The following is a 16,809-nucleotide window of genomic DNA, read 5'->3' as shown; positions in this document are numbered from 1 at the left end:
CTTGCGGTCTTCATCCATCTTTTTACTGTCAGGATGTGCATTTTATGGGAAAACCCTACATGATGGGATTTGGAAGAACCACGACTAAAATGGTGCGGGTGCTTGAAAACCCGTCATTCCTCCTCAGTAAGGCCAAGTCCTAGGCCTCGAGCAGTCAGGCCGCAGACCCCGCCCCTTCCGCTTACGCGTGACGTCACACGGCGCGGGCCGGCGCGAGCGTGCGGCGCTGTGGCAGGGGTTTAGCAACTTTGGGTTGGCGCCGCTGCGCGCGTGGGTGTCGGGCTTTGAAATGCAGCGGGATTTAGTGAGTTTCCCGCTGTCCCCAGCGGTGCGGGTGAAGCTGGTGTCTGCAGGTTTCCAGACTGCTGAGGAACTCCTAGAGATGAAACCATCCGAGCTCAGCAAAGGTAATGACTCCTGATGGCGAGTTGAGGTACATGGACCCCCGTCTGTGCCGCCTCCATCTCGGTTCTTCCGCCTTCAGGCTTCAGCCCAGTGTCCGTCAGTTTCCTCCGCCCAACGCTGCGTTTGTAAGGTGAAACCGCTCCTTGACTCCAGTTAAACATGGTTTGAACGGTTAGAACTGTGGCCTTGAAAACATTTATTCATTATCTCATTTATTACTCAAGAAGAGCCCTTTTAACGTGGATTATTATGTACAATATGTTGATGAAGGAACAGATGCTTGAGAGGTTAAGTAATTTTTTATGATGACTGGGCTAGGATATCGTGGAGCCAGGATTGGTACCCAGACAGCTTATCTAGTTTTCGCTGTTCCAAAATCCAAGGGGCAGGGGATTACATTTGAGAAATGGAGGATTCTTGAGAGGATTTTAGACACTGAGCGAGAAAGGGAGCAGAATCCCCAGAACCTGGAGAAAGCAATACAAAGAAGACATTGCTTCTTTTATGTCATTCACTGGAAAACAAAACAAAACGCCCCCCCAAACCTCTTATTCCAGAACACTGTAAATGATACATTGGTGGGAACCACTGTGTCATGAGGTATACAAAAATGAAGCTGTATGCTGTCAGTCCCACTCCACATGCTATATTATGGTGTGCTCAGAACTGTCTCTTAAGATAGAAAAAAATTTTAAATCCTGGCCCTCAACAATGGAAAATAAGGAAGTTTCAACTTGTCATTCAAGAATAAATGTAGACCCAAGTTAACTTTTAAATTTAAGCTGCACATTGCCTCCCAAATTTTAATGGGCTCTTTCAATATATTGATTTTACAAAAAAGAAATGAGAGAATCTGCATGATAATAGCTAACAGTTATTGAGCATTTTGGATGGCTTCTGTATTCTATCAAACTTTTCAACATGTATTGTGTTATTCCCGTTTCACAAAAGAAAAAATCTGATGGGGCGCCTGGGTGGCTCAGTCGGTTGAGCGTCCGACTTCGGCTCAGGTCATGATCTCTCAGTTGGTGAGTTCGAGCCCCGCGTGGGGCTCTGTGCTGACAGCTCAGAGCCTGGAGCCTGCTTCAGATTCTGTGTCTCCCTCTCTCTCCGCCCCACCCCTGCTTGTGTTCTGTCTCTTTCAAAAATGAATAAGCATTAACAAAAAAAAAAAATTAAGAGCGTTTTACAAAAGAAAAAATCTGAGGCAAAAAAAGTAACTTGCCCATACTAAGTAACTACATAGTAAGTGGTTCAGTCAGGGTTTACAAACCCAAGAAAGCTGACTCCAGAGTTTAGACTCTTTAGTTGGGCATGATTTTCATTTCCTTATCACCATTGTTGTCTTTTGTTAGCACCAAATTTACATTCATATCCTAACTAAATCAAGCACTGACATATCAAATTCATAAGTGATGTCACCTTCACCATTATTTCTTTCATTAGCAGCTTGTTTTTGCTTTTTTAATGTTTATTCCTTTAAAAAATTTTTTTTAATGTTTATTTTTGATAGAGAGAGAGAGTGCAAGCAGGGGAGGGGCAGAGAGAAAGAGACAGAGTGTGAGCAGGGGAGGGGCAGAGAGAGCTGTCAGTGCAGAGCCCGATGCGGGGCTTGAACTCATGAACCGTGAGACCATGACCTGCGCCAAATTCGGAAGCTTAACTGCCTGAGCCACACAGGTGCCCCTGTTTATTCCTTTTTGAGAGAGAGACCATGAGCAAAGGAGCAGAGAGGAAGAGAGAGAGAGAAAAAGAGAAGGACAGAGGATCCAAAGCGGGCTCCACAGTGACAGCAGTGAGCCCGATGTCGGGCTTGAACTCACAAGGCATGAGATCATGACGTCAGCTGAAATCTGGTGCTTAACTGACTGAGCCACCCAGATGCCCCAGCAGCTTCTTTTGTAATTGCCATTTCCTTAAGCCATATTGTCTGATAGGAATGAAATTGTGTAGATAAGGAAGCATGAGTGTATTGTTTAAAATATTTGTGCATTAAAATTATTCTCAGTAAATAATTTTGAAGTGATATATGAATTTTTCATGACAGTGTTTCCATAAAAATTTTTATTATGAATAATACATGCACATATACTTCTTTTTTTTTTTTTTTCAATTTTTTTTTCTTTAATGTTTATTTATTCTTGAGACAGAGACAGAGCCTGAACAGGGGAGGGTCAGAGAGAGAGGGAGACAGAATCTGAAACAGGCTCCAGGCTCTGAGCTGTCAGCACAGAGCCTGACGTGGGGTTCGAACCCATGAACTGTGAGATCATGACCTGAGCCAAAGTCCGACGCCCAACTGACTGAGCCACCCAGGCACCCAATGCACATATACTTCTTAAAGTTAAATCTTGTTTTAGGCAGTTGGAGGCCATTTTGTTCTCTTCTGAAAATAATTTAGATACCTTATTAGAGCAAGATAACTATGACTTCATGGGACCAAAAGGGACTGTGGGTACATTTTTATTTCTACCTCTAGATACTCTTGTAAGTATTCAAATGCTTTAAAGGTTTAGGTTTCTGAATTCTATTTTTGAGGAAATAAGTAAATCATAAAGTAAAGAGTAAAAAATACAGATACTTGCCTTTATTAACTTGAAAAATTCAATAGTTAGTGGAATGTTACGTTTTTATGTTTCTTTACTCTTGGCATCCCTCTTATTATGTAAAATTAGAATTAATGAAGACAATGCAATAACATGTTAGACTTTTAAATTTCTAAAATCAGGGTGTTTTGGTTTTTTTTTTCCTTATTTTACTTTCAGAAGTTGGGATATCTAAAGAGGAAGCATTAGAAACTCTGCAAATTATAAGAAGAGAATGTCTCACAAATAAACCAAGAGATGCTGCTGTAGCTGAGTCAGGCAAGAAGTGTACAGCACTGGAACTTCTTGAGCAGGAGCATACCCAGAGCTTCATAATTACCTTCTGTTCAGCACTAGATAATATTCTTGGGGGTGGAATACCCTTAACCAAAACAACAGAAATTTGTGGAGTACCAGGTGTTGGAAAAACACAATTATGGTAAAGTTAAATGTTCCCCTCTTAAGGGTAGGCTTAATAACATTTTATGTAAGTAATAGAATATGGTGCTGTGGGTCTATATTCAGGAGACCAAAAATGACATGTATGTGCTCTTAATTTTGTGTGTGTGTGTGTGTGTACATGCATCAGACAAAAATCAATTTGCCATTTGTGTTACATCAGCACCCCATTTTGATAAATTGATATGGATTATTTTGACATCCAAAAACGTTTCTTTTGCAGCATTGTAATGTGTTCATTAGGGTAAATAGGCAGTCTTCTATTTTATTATATAATTAATTCCTGGGAGTATATTTGAAAGTCAAATATTTGAAAGTACATTTATGTATAAGAAAGGGTTTTCTTCCCAGAGGCCTAAAAACCACGAAAAAATCCTTAGTCATGGTTTTATGAGTACACCCCCTGCCCCACTAATCCAGATATCAATTGATATACATATATTTGGAGCAGAGAGTTAGCCACATCTGTAGCCTAATGGTGGTACCTAATGGATGGTGATGTGGCATTGAAAACCATTGCCTTAGAGGATTATGATTATGATGATGATTATGATTTGGTCATTCAGCTTTCTCTTGACAGTATGCAGTTGGCAGTAGATGTGCAGATACCAGACTGTTTTGGAGGAGTGGAAGGTGAAGCAGTTTTTATTGATACTGAAGGAAGTTTTATGGTTGATAGAGTGGTAGACCTTGCTACTGCCTGCATTCAGCACCTTCACCTTATAGCAGAAGCACATATGGGAGAGGGTAAGTTAGCAAGTGATCCTCTTTCTTCTGTATAATAAAAGTAATTTGCAATTGTACCTTTCAGGCCTCAGCAAGAAACCATTTAGAATGAAGCTTAATGACTTGACAGTGTCTTAGTGTTCAACCTTCAGATCTCTTTTACAGAATTAGAAATGCCACAACCTAGACTGGCTTTTTCTTTTCCTTTTATGACCCTTGCTTCTGGGCCACATAACTTGTGTGTGTATTTCAGTGTATGATTTCAAATCATCATGCTCTGACCTGCCAGGTGTAAATTAGTGTTGTTGGACACTTAATGTAAGTAAATGTTGTCCCAGTGCATTCAGTATATTCAATGCATTCAGTTTATATTGACTGCCATACTGGCTTTTTTAATAAACCAAAGGTAGCTTTGAAAAACCATGTTGGAAATGTTTGGAATATTAAGCTGATTGACTTTAGGGGGCTCTGAGTAGAATGTAATTGACTTCATGGCTGTTTAATTGTATCATTAAAGTGTTTGGGAAGTTTTTTTTTAGCTTGTGATGTAGAAAGAGTGTTTGATTTTTTAAAAAACATTTAAAGATGGGATACCTGGGTGGTTCAGTCGGTTAAGCATCTGACTTTTTAAAAAATATTTATTTATTTATTTATTTATTTAGAGAGAGGGAGAGAGAGAGAGATTGAGAGAAAGAAAGCGTGAGCAGGGGAGAGGCAGAGACAGAGACAGAATCCCAAGCAGGCTCCATCTCACCAACTGTGAGATCATGACCTGAGCTGAAATCAAGAGTTGGTCGCTTAACCAGCTGAGCCACCCAGGCACCCCTTAATTTGCAGTCATATGAAAAAAACAAAGAGAAATTCCGTTATGTTACTTCTATTCAATGAAAGTAATAACTAGAAATACGAAAAGGCAGGCATTAAGACTGTAGTTGTATATGTGTATAAACAGTTTCTCAATAGCCTAGTGTGTAAGGAAACAGTGGAGAAGGTGAAAATAAGAGGCCAGGAATTATGCAATGATAGTTTATAGTAATTTTGTTACAATTTTGTTATCTTTCAATTCAAGTGGAGAGTTTGTTATTCACGGTGAAGCATTTTGTTTTTCAAAGGTATTGTTTTCCTACTATCACCAATATATCAAAACAAATAAAACTAATTATTTTAAGATTGTTTTGTTTATTTTAGAGCACCCAAAAGCTTTGGAGGATTTCACTCTTGAAAATATTCTTTCCCATATTTACTATTTTCGTTGTCGTGACTACACAGAGCTATTGGCACAAGTTTATCTCCTCCCAGACTTCCTTTCAGAACACTCAAAGGTATGGCTCAAACTATTGAAATATAGTTAACCTTTGGAGTATCTTTGGAGGTGTTTGAGTAACATGAAAAATAAGTAAATAGTATAGTGGCATAAGCCCATTCAAAAATCTCTTCCTTGTTCTACAGTTTATTTGTATTTTCATATATTTAGCATATATATATTTTATGCCCAAAGTAAGAAATTGAAATAATATAGAAATAGGTTCTGCCTCCAGTAATGGTGGAATAGTTTCTAACAAACTCTGTAGAAAGGTATAAAATGGAAAATAAAGCTACCCTTCTATTGTTTCCTAATACCTCTCCCTAAAGTTGACCACTATTGTTTTTTGTGTCTTCCCAAAAAATTTTTTATGTATTTTGCAGTATTTTAATATTTGTTAATGGGATAAGACTGTAATATGGTTCTGCACCTTCCATTTTGGTTGAGAGTTTTGCCTATCTTTCTATATCACCACATGTGGATAGACCTCATTCTTTTTGTAGCTACATATTATTTCATTTTAAGAAGGTACTTTTTGCTCTTGGTGGGAACATAAAATGATACAATTGCCTCAGAAAACAGTATGGCAATTCCTCAAAAATTGAAAATAGAATTACCATTTGACCCAGCAATTCCACTTCTGTGTATATAACCAAAAGGATTGAAAGCAGGGTCTTGAAGAGATATTTATACACCTGTGTCCATAGCAACAATATTAATATTACCTAAAACATGGTAGCAACCCAAGTGTCCATTGATGGATGAATAGATCAGCAAAATGTGGTATATATATACAATCTAATTTTGACATATGCTACAACTTGGATGAATCTTGTGGACGTTATGTTGAAATGTTGATTTTGTTGGTGAAATAAGCCAGTCACAAAAAAAAAAAAAGATATGCTGTATTCTACTTATATGTGGTGTCAAGAGTAGTCAAACTCATGGAGACATAAAGTAGAATGGTAGTTATTAGGGCCTAGGGGGAAGAGGAGAATGGGCAGTTATTGTTTAATGGGTATAGAGTTTCAGTTTTACAAGACGAATATTTGTATTTTACTATATAAAAAAAATTGGGGAAAAATTAAGTACCTTAATTTATTTAACCAATCCTATTATTGGTGATCTTTTAGATGCTATTATTAATAATTGTTTGAAGATAATCCTTATACATACCATCTTGGGATACATTTGTAAGTATGTTTATAGGATAAATTCTAAGTATTAGAATTACATTAAAGAGTATACGCATATTTAATTTTGATAAATATTACGCATGAGAAAGATTCTCTTTGACCAAACTTTAGTCAGCCTCCTCTGAGCCTTCTTTTTCAATAGGCCTTGAACTTCATCCACATCTTGTCTTAGGCCTGACTAATCCAGTTCATTACTGTGAATAATCCTGCTGTGAATATAGGGGTACAATAATAAAGAATCCTGTAAATTAGACTCTCCTACCCTTCATACCTGATCAACCTTGGTATCTCAAGTTCCTCATTCCGCACTTTTGATGTATATGTCTTTGGTCTGCCTGTAGCAAGAATTGTGTTAGGTCACTTTAACAAGAATCCTACCCCTGATGTCTCCTCTTAGTAATTTTCCATTTTCTGACACTCACCCTGTTCTTGGCTATAAATCCCCACTTGTCCTTGTTGTATTTGGGTTTAAACCCAGTCTCTCTCTCTCCTGTTGCAAAACCCCTATTGCTAAATTTTTCAAAAATTTTAAATGTTTATTTCGAGAGAGAGCACAAGTGGGGGAGGGACAGACAGGGGAGAGAAAGAATCCTAAGTAGGCTCCACACTGCCAACTCAGAGCAGGGCTCGATCTCAAGACCATGAGATCATGACCTGAGCTGAAACCAAGAGTGAGATACTTAACTGATCGAGCCACCCAGGCGCCACCCTGTTGATATCTTCTTGAATAAATTCTTCATTACTGTTTTAACAAGCGTCAGAATAACTTTTTTAGTTAAAAAAAATTTTTTTTTATTCTTAAGAAGACTCCACGCCCAGCATGGAGCCTAACGTGGGGCTTGAATCAAGACCTGAGCTGAGATCAAGTCCGACATTTTATTTTCTGGTGCCCCAGAATATTTTTTTTTTTTTTTTTTTTTTTTTTTTACACAAATTGCCCTTTAAAAAGGTTGTACCAGTGGATCAAAAAAACAAGACTGAACTATATGTTGACTACAAGAAGCCCACTTTAGGATTGCCTTGCTGGCTCGGTCACTGGAGCTTGTGACTTCTGATCTTGGGGTTGTGCATTTGAGCCCCATGTTGGGTGTAGAGATTACTTAAAAAAAATAAAATCTTAAAAAAAACATTTTAGATATAAAGATACTTGTAGATTAAAAGTAAATGATCAGAGAAAGATCTATCATGCCAACACTAATCAAAAGAAAGCAAGAGTAGCTGTATTTATTTTATTTTTTTTTTTTTTTTTTTTTTTTTTTTTTTTTTTTTTTTTTTTGAAAATTTTTTTTTTTTTTTCAACGTTTTTATTTATTTTTGGGACAGACAGAGACAGAGCATGAACGGGGGAGGGGCAGAGAGAGAGGGAGACACAGCATCGGAAACAGGCTCCAGGCTCCGAGCCATCAGCCCAGAGCCCGACGCGGGGCTCGAACTCACAGACCGTGAGATCGTGACCTGGCTGAAGTCGGACGCTTAACCGACTGCGCCACCCAGGCGCCCCAGCTGTATTTATTTTAGAGAACAGACGTCAAACCAAGGAAAGTTATGAGGGATACAGAGGGACATTACATAATGATAAAACGGTCAGTTCCCCAAAAAGACATAACAGTTTCTAACATGTATGTGTCTGACAACAGAACATCAAACTACATGAGGCAAAAACTGATAGAAGTGCAAGGAGAAATAGATGACTTCACTATTATATTTGGAGACTTCAGCACCTCCTAGAAATGGACGGAAAACCAGTAAAGACATAGATGAACTCAATAACACCATCAGTCAATTGAATATAGTGGATATCCGTAGACTGCTTCAACAACAGCAGAATACATGTTCTTCTCAGTTTATATGGAACTTTCACCAAAATAGACATTTTCATAATCTATTAGATTTCCTGCCTATTCTTCTAAGGGCCCGTTTATCTTTCCTGTAAATATCCTTTCTCCATTCTGTGAATTTTCTTTTCACTTTCTTGATAGTGCCTTTTTTTTTTAAGTTTATTTTTATTTTTTTGAGGGAGAGAGACAGCAGGGGCAGGGGGTGGCAGAGAGAGAGAGGGAGAGAGAGAATCCCAAGCAGACTCCACACTGTCAGCACGGAGCCTGACACAGGGCTCAGTCCTGCGTACCTTGAGATTGTGACCAGAGAGAAATCAAGAGTCGGACACTCAACTGACTGAGCCACCCGGGTGTCCCTTGATAGTGCTCTTTGATACACAAAAGTGTTAAATTTTAGTGAAGTCCAATTATTTATTAGTTGTTGTTAGGTTTTTGGTGTCATGTATAAGAATCTATTGCCAAATCGATGATCATGAAAATTTACTTCTCTAAGTAGGGGAGGAAGAAGTTTTCTTCAACCCTCTGAAAGTCCATGGATGGATCTGAAAAAAACGACAAAGGCAGCATAACAGGAGAAAAGCACACAAATTTTACTGAATTTTTATGTGTACATGGCAGCCTTCTACAAGACAACCCAAAGAAATGACCAGAACAAGAAACTTTTATACCTTTTAGGCAAAAACATGTAAATGTGTGAAGAATTGATGAAGGGATTTGGGCTAGAGGTGGTAATTTGTGAAGAAATAATTTTGAAAATAAGAATTAGTTTAACAGGGGCACCTGGGTGGTTCAGTCTGTTGAGCATCTGACTTTAGCTCAGGTCATGATCTCAAGGTTCATGAGTTTGAGTCCCACATCAGGTTCACTGTTGTCAGTGCAGAGCCCCATTCAGATCCTCTGTTCCCCCCACACACCCTTCCCCCACTCACGTTCCCCCCCCCTCTCTCTCTCTCTCTCAGAAATGAAATAAACATTAAAAAAATTAGTTTAACAAGGTTTGTTTATATGCCTTCTCAGCCCTAAATACCCTGTCTCTGGTGATAAGGACATCTCCTTTTCTTCTGATACCTTTCATACAGGAGATTTATCTCCTTTCAGGGAAGAAGGGAGAGAGTAGGAGGTCAAAGTGACCTTCCTACTTCTGTTTGACCTTCCTGCTTCTGCTTCCTGCTTCTGTTTTCTCATACTTCAACTTAAGATATTCAGTATGCCAAGGTGCCAAATTTGGGGGTAGCATGCCTGAAATACAGGTTGATCTATAAATATACATCAGACCAGTTAATGCCATGCAACACATAATAGAAGATACAAAAAGGGGAAATAGGGGCCCCTGGCTGGCTCAGTTGGTGGAGCATGTGACTTTTAACCTTGGGGTCATGAGTTTGAGCCCCATGTTGGATGTAGAGATTACTTATTTATTTTTCATTTTTATTTATTTTGAGAGAGAGAGCGAGCACACACGCAAGCGGTAGAGAAGCAGAGAGAGAGGGAGAGCAAGAATCTCAAGCAGGCTCTGCACTGTCAGCACAGAGTCCAATGCAGGGCTCCACCTGGCAAATGTGAGATCATGACCTGAGCTGAAATCAAGAGTTGGATGCTTAACTGACTGAGCCACCCAGGTGCCCGTAGAGATTACTTAAAAAAAAAAAAGAGTGTGTTGTTTATTTTCCACATATCTGTGAATTTTCCAAATTTCTTTCTGATGTTGGTTTCTTTTTTTTTTTTTAATTGTATTTTAATGTTTATTTATTTTTGAGAGAGAGGGAGACAGCATGAGCGGGGGAGAGGCAGACACACACACACACACACACACACACACACACACAGACTCAGAAGCAGGCTCCAGGCTCTGAGCTGTCAGCACAGAGCCCGATGTGGGGCTTGAACCCAATGAGCTGTGAGATCATGACTTGAGCCGAAGTCAGGCACTAGTTGACTGAGCCACCCAGGCACCCCTGATGCTGGTTTCTAATTCCATTCCATTCTGGTTAGAGAAGGTAACTTTATGTGATTCCATCTTTCTATATTTATTGAGACTTATTTTGTGACCCAACATCCAGGTCTATCCAGGAGAATGTTCCATGTGCATTTTAGAAGAATGTGTATTCATTCTGCTGTTTGAATGGAACGTTTTATATATATTTATATGTTCATTTTAGTTGGCTTCTAGTGTTAGGTTTTTTCTTTCCTTGTTTATCTTTTGTCCAGTTCTCTCCATCACTGAATGTAGGGTGTTGAAATCTCCAATTGTTATTGTAGAATTGTCTCATTTCTTTCTTTAGTTTTGTCAGTTTTTGCTTTAGATATTTTAAGGTTCTGTTGTTAGCCCTATTGTGTATATGTATTGATGATTGTTTCTTTCTTTAAAAAAGTAGGTCAGTTTTTCTTTATTGGTAAGTAGGCAGGTGGTAGGCAAGTCAGGATGCTGGGGAGCAGCTGAGGAGAGGGTTCTGCAGTTGCCATCACAGTATATAATTGCTATATCTTCTTGATGAATTGACTCTTTTATTATTATACAATTATTTTATGTAAATTATTATTTATCATTATTCTTCTTTGTCTCTTGTAACAAGTTTTCTCTTAAAGTCTCTTTTGTCTGATATTAGTATAGCTGCTACGGCTCTCTTTTGGTTACTGTTTGCAGGCAATATCTTTTTCTATCCTTCCACTTTTAACTTATATGTATTTTTGAATCTAAAGTGAGTCTTTTGTAGAAAGTCTGTAGTTAGATCATTTTTTTAAAAATCCATCTGCCAATCTGTGCCTAAGTCTCTGACTTAGGGTGGTTCAACTTAAAATTTTTTTTCTGTTACAATGGTACAGAAGTGGTACACATTCAGTAAAAACTACCTCAAATTTTGATCTTTTCTGGGCTGGTGATACTTGGTCCAATACCCTCTTGTGTTGCTGGATAGTGGCAGTGAGCCACAGTTTTCAGTCAGCATACAATCACAAGGGTAAACAACCAATATGCTTACAACCATTCTATACCCATATTACCATTCTGTTTTTCAATTTCAATATAGTATTCAGTAAATTATGAGATATTCAGTGCTTTACTGTAAAATAAGCTTTGTGTTAGATAATTTTGGCCAACTGTAGGCTAATATAAGTGTTCTGAGCACATTTAAGGTAGGCTAGACTAAGCTATGATGTTCAGCAAGTTAAGTGTATTAAATGCATTTTTGGCTTAACAGTATTTTCAACTTGGTATAGGTTTATTGGGATGTAACCCCATTGTGAGTTGAGGAACATTTCTATTTTATTTCTCAAATTCTCCATTACTGTCTTCTTTTTTGTTAGATATTTTCCAGTGTACCGTGTTGATTCCCTTCTCATTTTTTTATCATGTATTTTTTAGTTATTTTCTTAGTTGCTCTGGGGATTATAATTAACATCCTAATTCATAGCAGTCTAGTTTAAATTAATGCCAGATTAGTTGCAACAGTATATAAAAATCTTGCTGCTGTATAGCTCCATTTACCCCCCCTTTATGTTGTCATTGTCACAAATTGCTTCTTTATACATTGTGTGCCTGTCAACATAGAGTTATAATTATTTTTTTATATTATTTCTATATGGATTTGAGTTTCTGTCTGGTGTTCTTTCATTTTCAGCCAGAAGGACTCTGTATAGTATTTCTTGTAGAATAGATCTAGCAATGAATTCTGTTTATCTGGGAATATCTTAATTTCTGCTTCATTTTTGAAGAATACTTTCGCCAAATTCACAGTTCTTGGTTGGCAGTATTTTTTCTTTCAGCAATTTGTATATGTTATCCTATCACTTTCTGGCCTTTGAGAACCAATGAATGAATGAGTAAATGAATAAATACACACAAACATGCGTGTGTGTGTCTGTGTGTGTGTGTGTGTGTGTGTGTGTAAAATCTCATTTTTACCTCTCCATTGGTATGCTGGTAAATGTTTAGTGCCTGGCTTTCCAGGAAAGAAAATGTATGCACATATATGCATACATGTTTATTATAAAGTTGCTGATATAAAGGATGTGTAGTACACCATTTATAAATAATAATAAAATGTAGAATAGTCTTTTTTTTTTTTTTCAGTTTTACTTATTTAAGTAATCTCTACACCCAGTGGGGGGCTCAAACTCATAATCTGGAGATCAGGAGTTGCATGCTCTTCCAACTCAGCCAGGCAGGTTCCCCCAAATGGTACTCTTTATTGTAAATCTGTAGCCAACTAAGTCTTACAGAAAGCTTTCATTGATTTGATTTTTTTATGGAGGTTAATTTCACATAATAAAATTCACCATTTAAAAGTGAACAATTCATTGGGGCACCTGGGTGGCGCAGTCGGTTAAGCGTCCGACTTCAGCCAGGTCACGATCTCGTGGTCCGGGAGTTCAAGCCCCGCGTCGGGCTCTGGGCTGATGGCTCAGAGCCTGGAGCCTGTTTCCGGTTCTGTGTCTCCCTCTCTCTCTGCCCCTCCCCCATTTGTGCTCTGTCTCTCTCTGTCCCAAAAATAAATAAACGTTGAAAAAAAAAATTAAAAAAAAAATAAATAAAAAAATGGCTCAGTTGGTTGAGCATCCAACTCTTGATTTTGGCTTCAGGTCATGATCCCAGAGTTGTGTGATCGAACCTCGCATTGGGCTCCATGCTGAGCATGGAGCCTGCTTGGGATTCTTTTTCTCTCTCCTTCTGCCTCTCTCCCCTGCTCTTTCTCTCTTTCTAAAAATAAATAAATAAATAAAAATAATAAAAGTGAACAATTCAGTGCAGTTAGGACATTCACAATGTTGTCAACCACTACTTGTATCTAGTTCCAAAACATTTTTACTACCCTAAAAGGAAACTCATTAAAGAGTTGCTCCCTTTCCTCTCCCCCTGCAAAGACCCTGGCAACCACCAATCTGTGTTCTGTCTCTATCGATTTACCTATTTTGGATATTGCATATAAAATGGAATCATATGATACATGATCTTTTTGGTCTGGCTTTTTCACTTAGCATAATAGGTTCAAAGTTCATCTGCTTTGTAGCATGTATCTGTACTTCATTCCTTTTCATGGTGGAGTAATATTCTGCTGTATGTATACACCACAATCTGTTTATCCTTTTATCTGTTGGTGGACATTTGGGCAGTTTCTACCTTTTGATTATTGTAAATTGTGCTGCTATGAACATGTATATCCATACTTTTTTTTTTTTTTGGTACCAGTTTTCAGTTTTTTGGGGCATATATCTAGAAATGAAATTGCTGGGTCATGTGGTAATACTGTGTTTAATTTTTTTTTTAATTTTTTTTTTTATAACGTTTATTTTCTTTTTTTTTTTTTTAATTTTTTTTTTTTCAACGTTTATTTATTTTTGGGACAGAGAGAGACAGAGCATGAACGGGGGAGGGGCAGAGAGAGAGGGAGACACAGAATCGGAAACAGGCTCCAGGCTCCGAGCCATCAGCCCAGAGCCCGACGCGGGGCTCGAACTCACAGACTGCGAGATCGTGACCTGGCTGAAGTCGGACGCTTAACCGACTGCGCCACCCAGGCGCCCCACGTTTATTTATTTTCGAGACAGAGAGAGACAGAGCATGAACGGGGAAGGGGCAGAGAGAGGGAGACACAGAATCCGAAACAGGCTCCAGGCTCTGAGCTGTCAGCACAGAGCCCCACGTGGGGCTCGAACTCACAGACCGCGAGATCATGACCTGAGCCGAAGTCGGCCTCCCAACCGACTGAGCCACCCAGGTGCCCCCTGTGTTTAATTTTTTGAGGAACCACCGAACTGTTTCTTCATAGTTGCTGAACCATTTTACATTCTTACCACCAACATATGAGGTTTTTCGTTATTTTAATTTTGCTAAACTTATGTATCCTTATCTAACCTATGGAATTGTTTGGCAAAATCACACTACCAATTAGCATTTGATTGCTATCCAGTTCAAAAGAAGTTGCTAACCTCGTGGTGAACAAGTACTATTTTAACATGAATGCTGATTGATATTTTTGCTTATGTTAACAAGTGTGATGAAAATGAAACAACAAAGGCATATTTTTTAAATTGAAGTATAATTAATGTAAAATATCCTGTTAGTTACAGGTGTGCATTATAGTATTTTGGTATTTTTACACATTATGAAATAATCCCCACAATATGTCTAGTTACCATCTGTCACCATACACAAAGGTATGTGTGTATGTCTTTATATGTGGGCTGTCTTTCCCGCCTGGAGGTTCTTATCCAGGACTCAGTTCTGTTGCCTCCTGTTTCATTGATGCCTTCTCTCACATCTGGTCTGAGTTAACTTCCCTCTACTTTATCACCTACTTATTCATCATCATTTCATCCAGTGTAGTTTCTTCATAACTCCTAGTATTATCAGAAATTATTCATGTATTTGCTTGCATGTTAATTGTCCTTTACTCCACTAGACCATAAACTCCAAGAGAACAGGGACCTTGTCTCTTGTTCCCCACTGCCTGGAACAGTGACTAACATATAGTAGGTATCAATAAATATTTGCTGAATGAAAGGATGAATACTCTAAATAAAAGATAAAAATGGCTTCCTTACACATGGCTTTATCAAATTCTCTTCTTTAGTGTAATCCTTGTTAGATAGAAAAATATATAATCTTACAGGTTTTTAAAACTTGTTTATATTTGGATTAGTTCGCAAATTCTGTTTGTTCTTGGATTTTAGATCTTGGACTATATTGTAACTGTCATGATGAAAATATTTATCATCTATAAGTGAACCTTCTTGATTAGAACTTCAACACAAACCTGTCTCATGCTGAATTCTATATTATAACAGATTCTGTAATGATTAATTGCCTTATAGTATATTTAAATTAAGGGGAGAAAGTATGCTAAGAATTAGGTTTTGAAGAAGGTATAATAATTTAATATTTGATGATTTTTTTAACCAAAAAATCTTGAAGGTAAAATGACATTGAATCGAAGAATTTGTTTTACTAAGACTTTAGAAGTGCTTTTTATCAGTGTAAAATGCCTCTGTAACGATTGTGTTATAGTGGCAAAGTATAAGAAAATTGTTTCTTTTTCTTTTGTTGAATTACCTTTTTAAATTGATAAATTATCTTTTGTTTTTAAAGTTTATTTATTTTTGAAAGAGAGAGAGCATGCACATGAGAGCATGAGCATGGGGTGGGGCAGTGAGACCCAGGACTCTGAACTCAATCTTAAGCAGGCTCCACGCTCAGTGTGGGGCTCAGACTTGCAAACCATGAGATTATGACCTGAGCTAAAATCCAGTTGGATACTTAACTGACTGAGCTGCCCATGTGCCCCAAGTTGATAAATTATCATACCAGAGTACATTTTAACTTTCAATGATTAATGCAGAAAGCATTGGGTGAATAGATTTATAACTCTCCAAAATAAAGCTTTTGGAGAGTTAAAAATAGAAATAGAAGAATTTTTTTCCTGCAATGAACTATGCTTTTTGGATGTCATTTTTAAAATTTTAACACCAAACCTAATATCCTTATCTCTTCCACATTTAGGTTCGATTAGTGATAGTGGATGGTATTGCTTTTCCTTTTCGTCATGACCTAGATGACCTCTCCCTTCGTAGTCGATTACTAAATGGTCTAGCCCAGCAAATGATCAGCCTTGCAAATAACCACAGATTAGCTGTAAGTATTATTAGTCAAGAGAACTTTATAATGAAGTCAAGATTGTATAACATAGTAATGTCTAGAAATAGCAAAATAGAATTTGACTAAAAGCAAATAATGCAGACACAGTTTTGAATGTAGTTTTGGTTTGATTTCTGGAAAAAATTAATTCTAGACATAAATGTTTCTATCAGTTTTCCTAGAGAATAATAAGCATAATCAAGATGCTGTATTTTATTTTTATTTATTTATTATTTATTTATTTTTGTTTTATTTTTTAAATTTACATCCAAGTTAGTTAGCATATAGTGCTATGATTTCAGGAATAGATCCCTTAATGCCCCTTACCCATTTAGCCCACCCACCCCCCCCACAATCCCTCCAGTAACCCTCTGTTTGTTCTCCATATTTAAGAGTCTCTTATGGTTTTGTCCCCCTCCCTGTTTTTATATTATTTTTGCTTCCCTTCCCTTGTGTTCATCTGTTTTGTCTCTTAAAGTCCTTATATGAGTGAAGTCATATATTTGTCTTTCTCTAACTAATTTCACTTAACATAATACCCTCCAGTTCCATCCCCGTAGTTGCAAATGGCAAGCTTTCATTCTTTTTGTTTGCCGAGTAATAATCCATTGTATATATATACCACATCTTCTTTATCCATTCATCCATCGATGGACATTTGGGCTCT

At 37.6% G+C, this 16,809-nt stretch overlaps 1 protein-coding gene across 1 annotated transcript in view; it reads left to right on the top strand.

Annotated features, from left to right (window-relative positions):
- The first annotated feature begins 242 nt into the window (after positions 1-242).
- The window catches only part of RAD51C (RAD51 paralog C), a 36,351-nt gene continuing 19,784 nt past the window's right edge, over positions 243-16,809 (top strand). The window contains exons 1-5 of the mRNA XM_047080962.1: positions 243-407; positions 3,171-3,429; positions 4,030-4,196; positions 5,364-5,497; positions 16,008-16,139. Of these exons, the coding sequence (XP_046936918.1) occupies positions 290-407; positions 3,171-3,429; positions 4,030-4,196; positions 5,364-5,497; positions 16,008-16,139 (810 nt within the window). The 5' untranslated portion in view covers positions 243-289. The remainder of the gene's footprint in view (positions 408-3,170; positions 3,430-4,029; positions 4,197-5,363; positions 5,498-16,007; positions 16,140-16,809) is intronic.

This window comes from Lynx rufus, unplaced genomic scaffold (assembly GCF_022079265.1).
Source record: "Lynx rufus isolate CCGP_SWC_20201006 ecotype Redwood Valley unplaced genomic scaffold, mLynRuf1.p SCAF_18, whole genome shotgun sequence".
Lineage (NCBI taxonomy): Eukaryota > Metazoa > Chordata > Mammalia > Carnivora > Felidae > Lynx > Lynx rufus.
The sequence above is the reverse complement of the archived record's forward strand: the minus strand, read 5'-3'. Positions and strand labels throughout refer to the sequence as shown.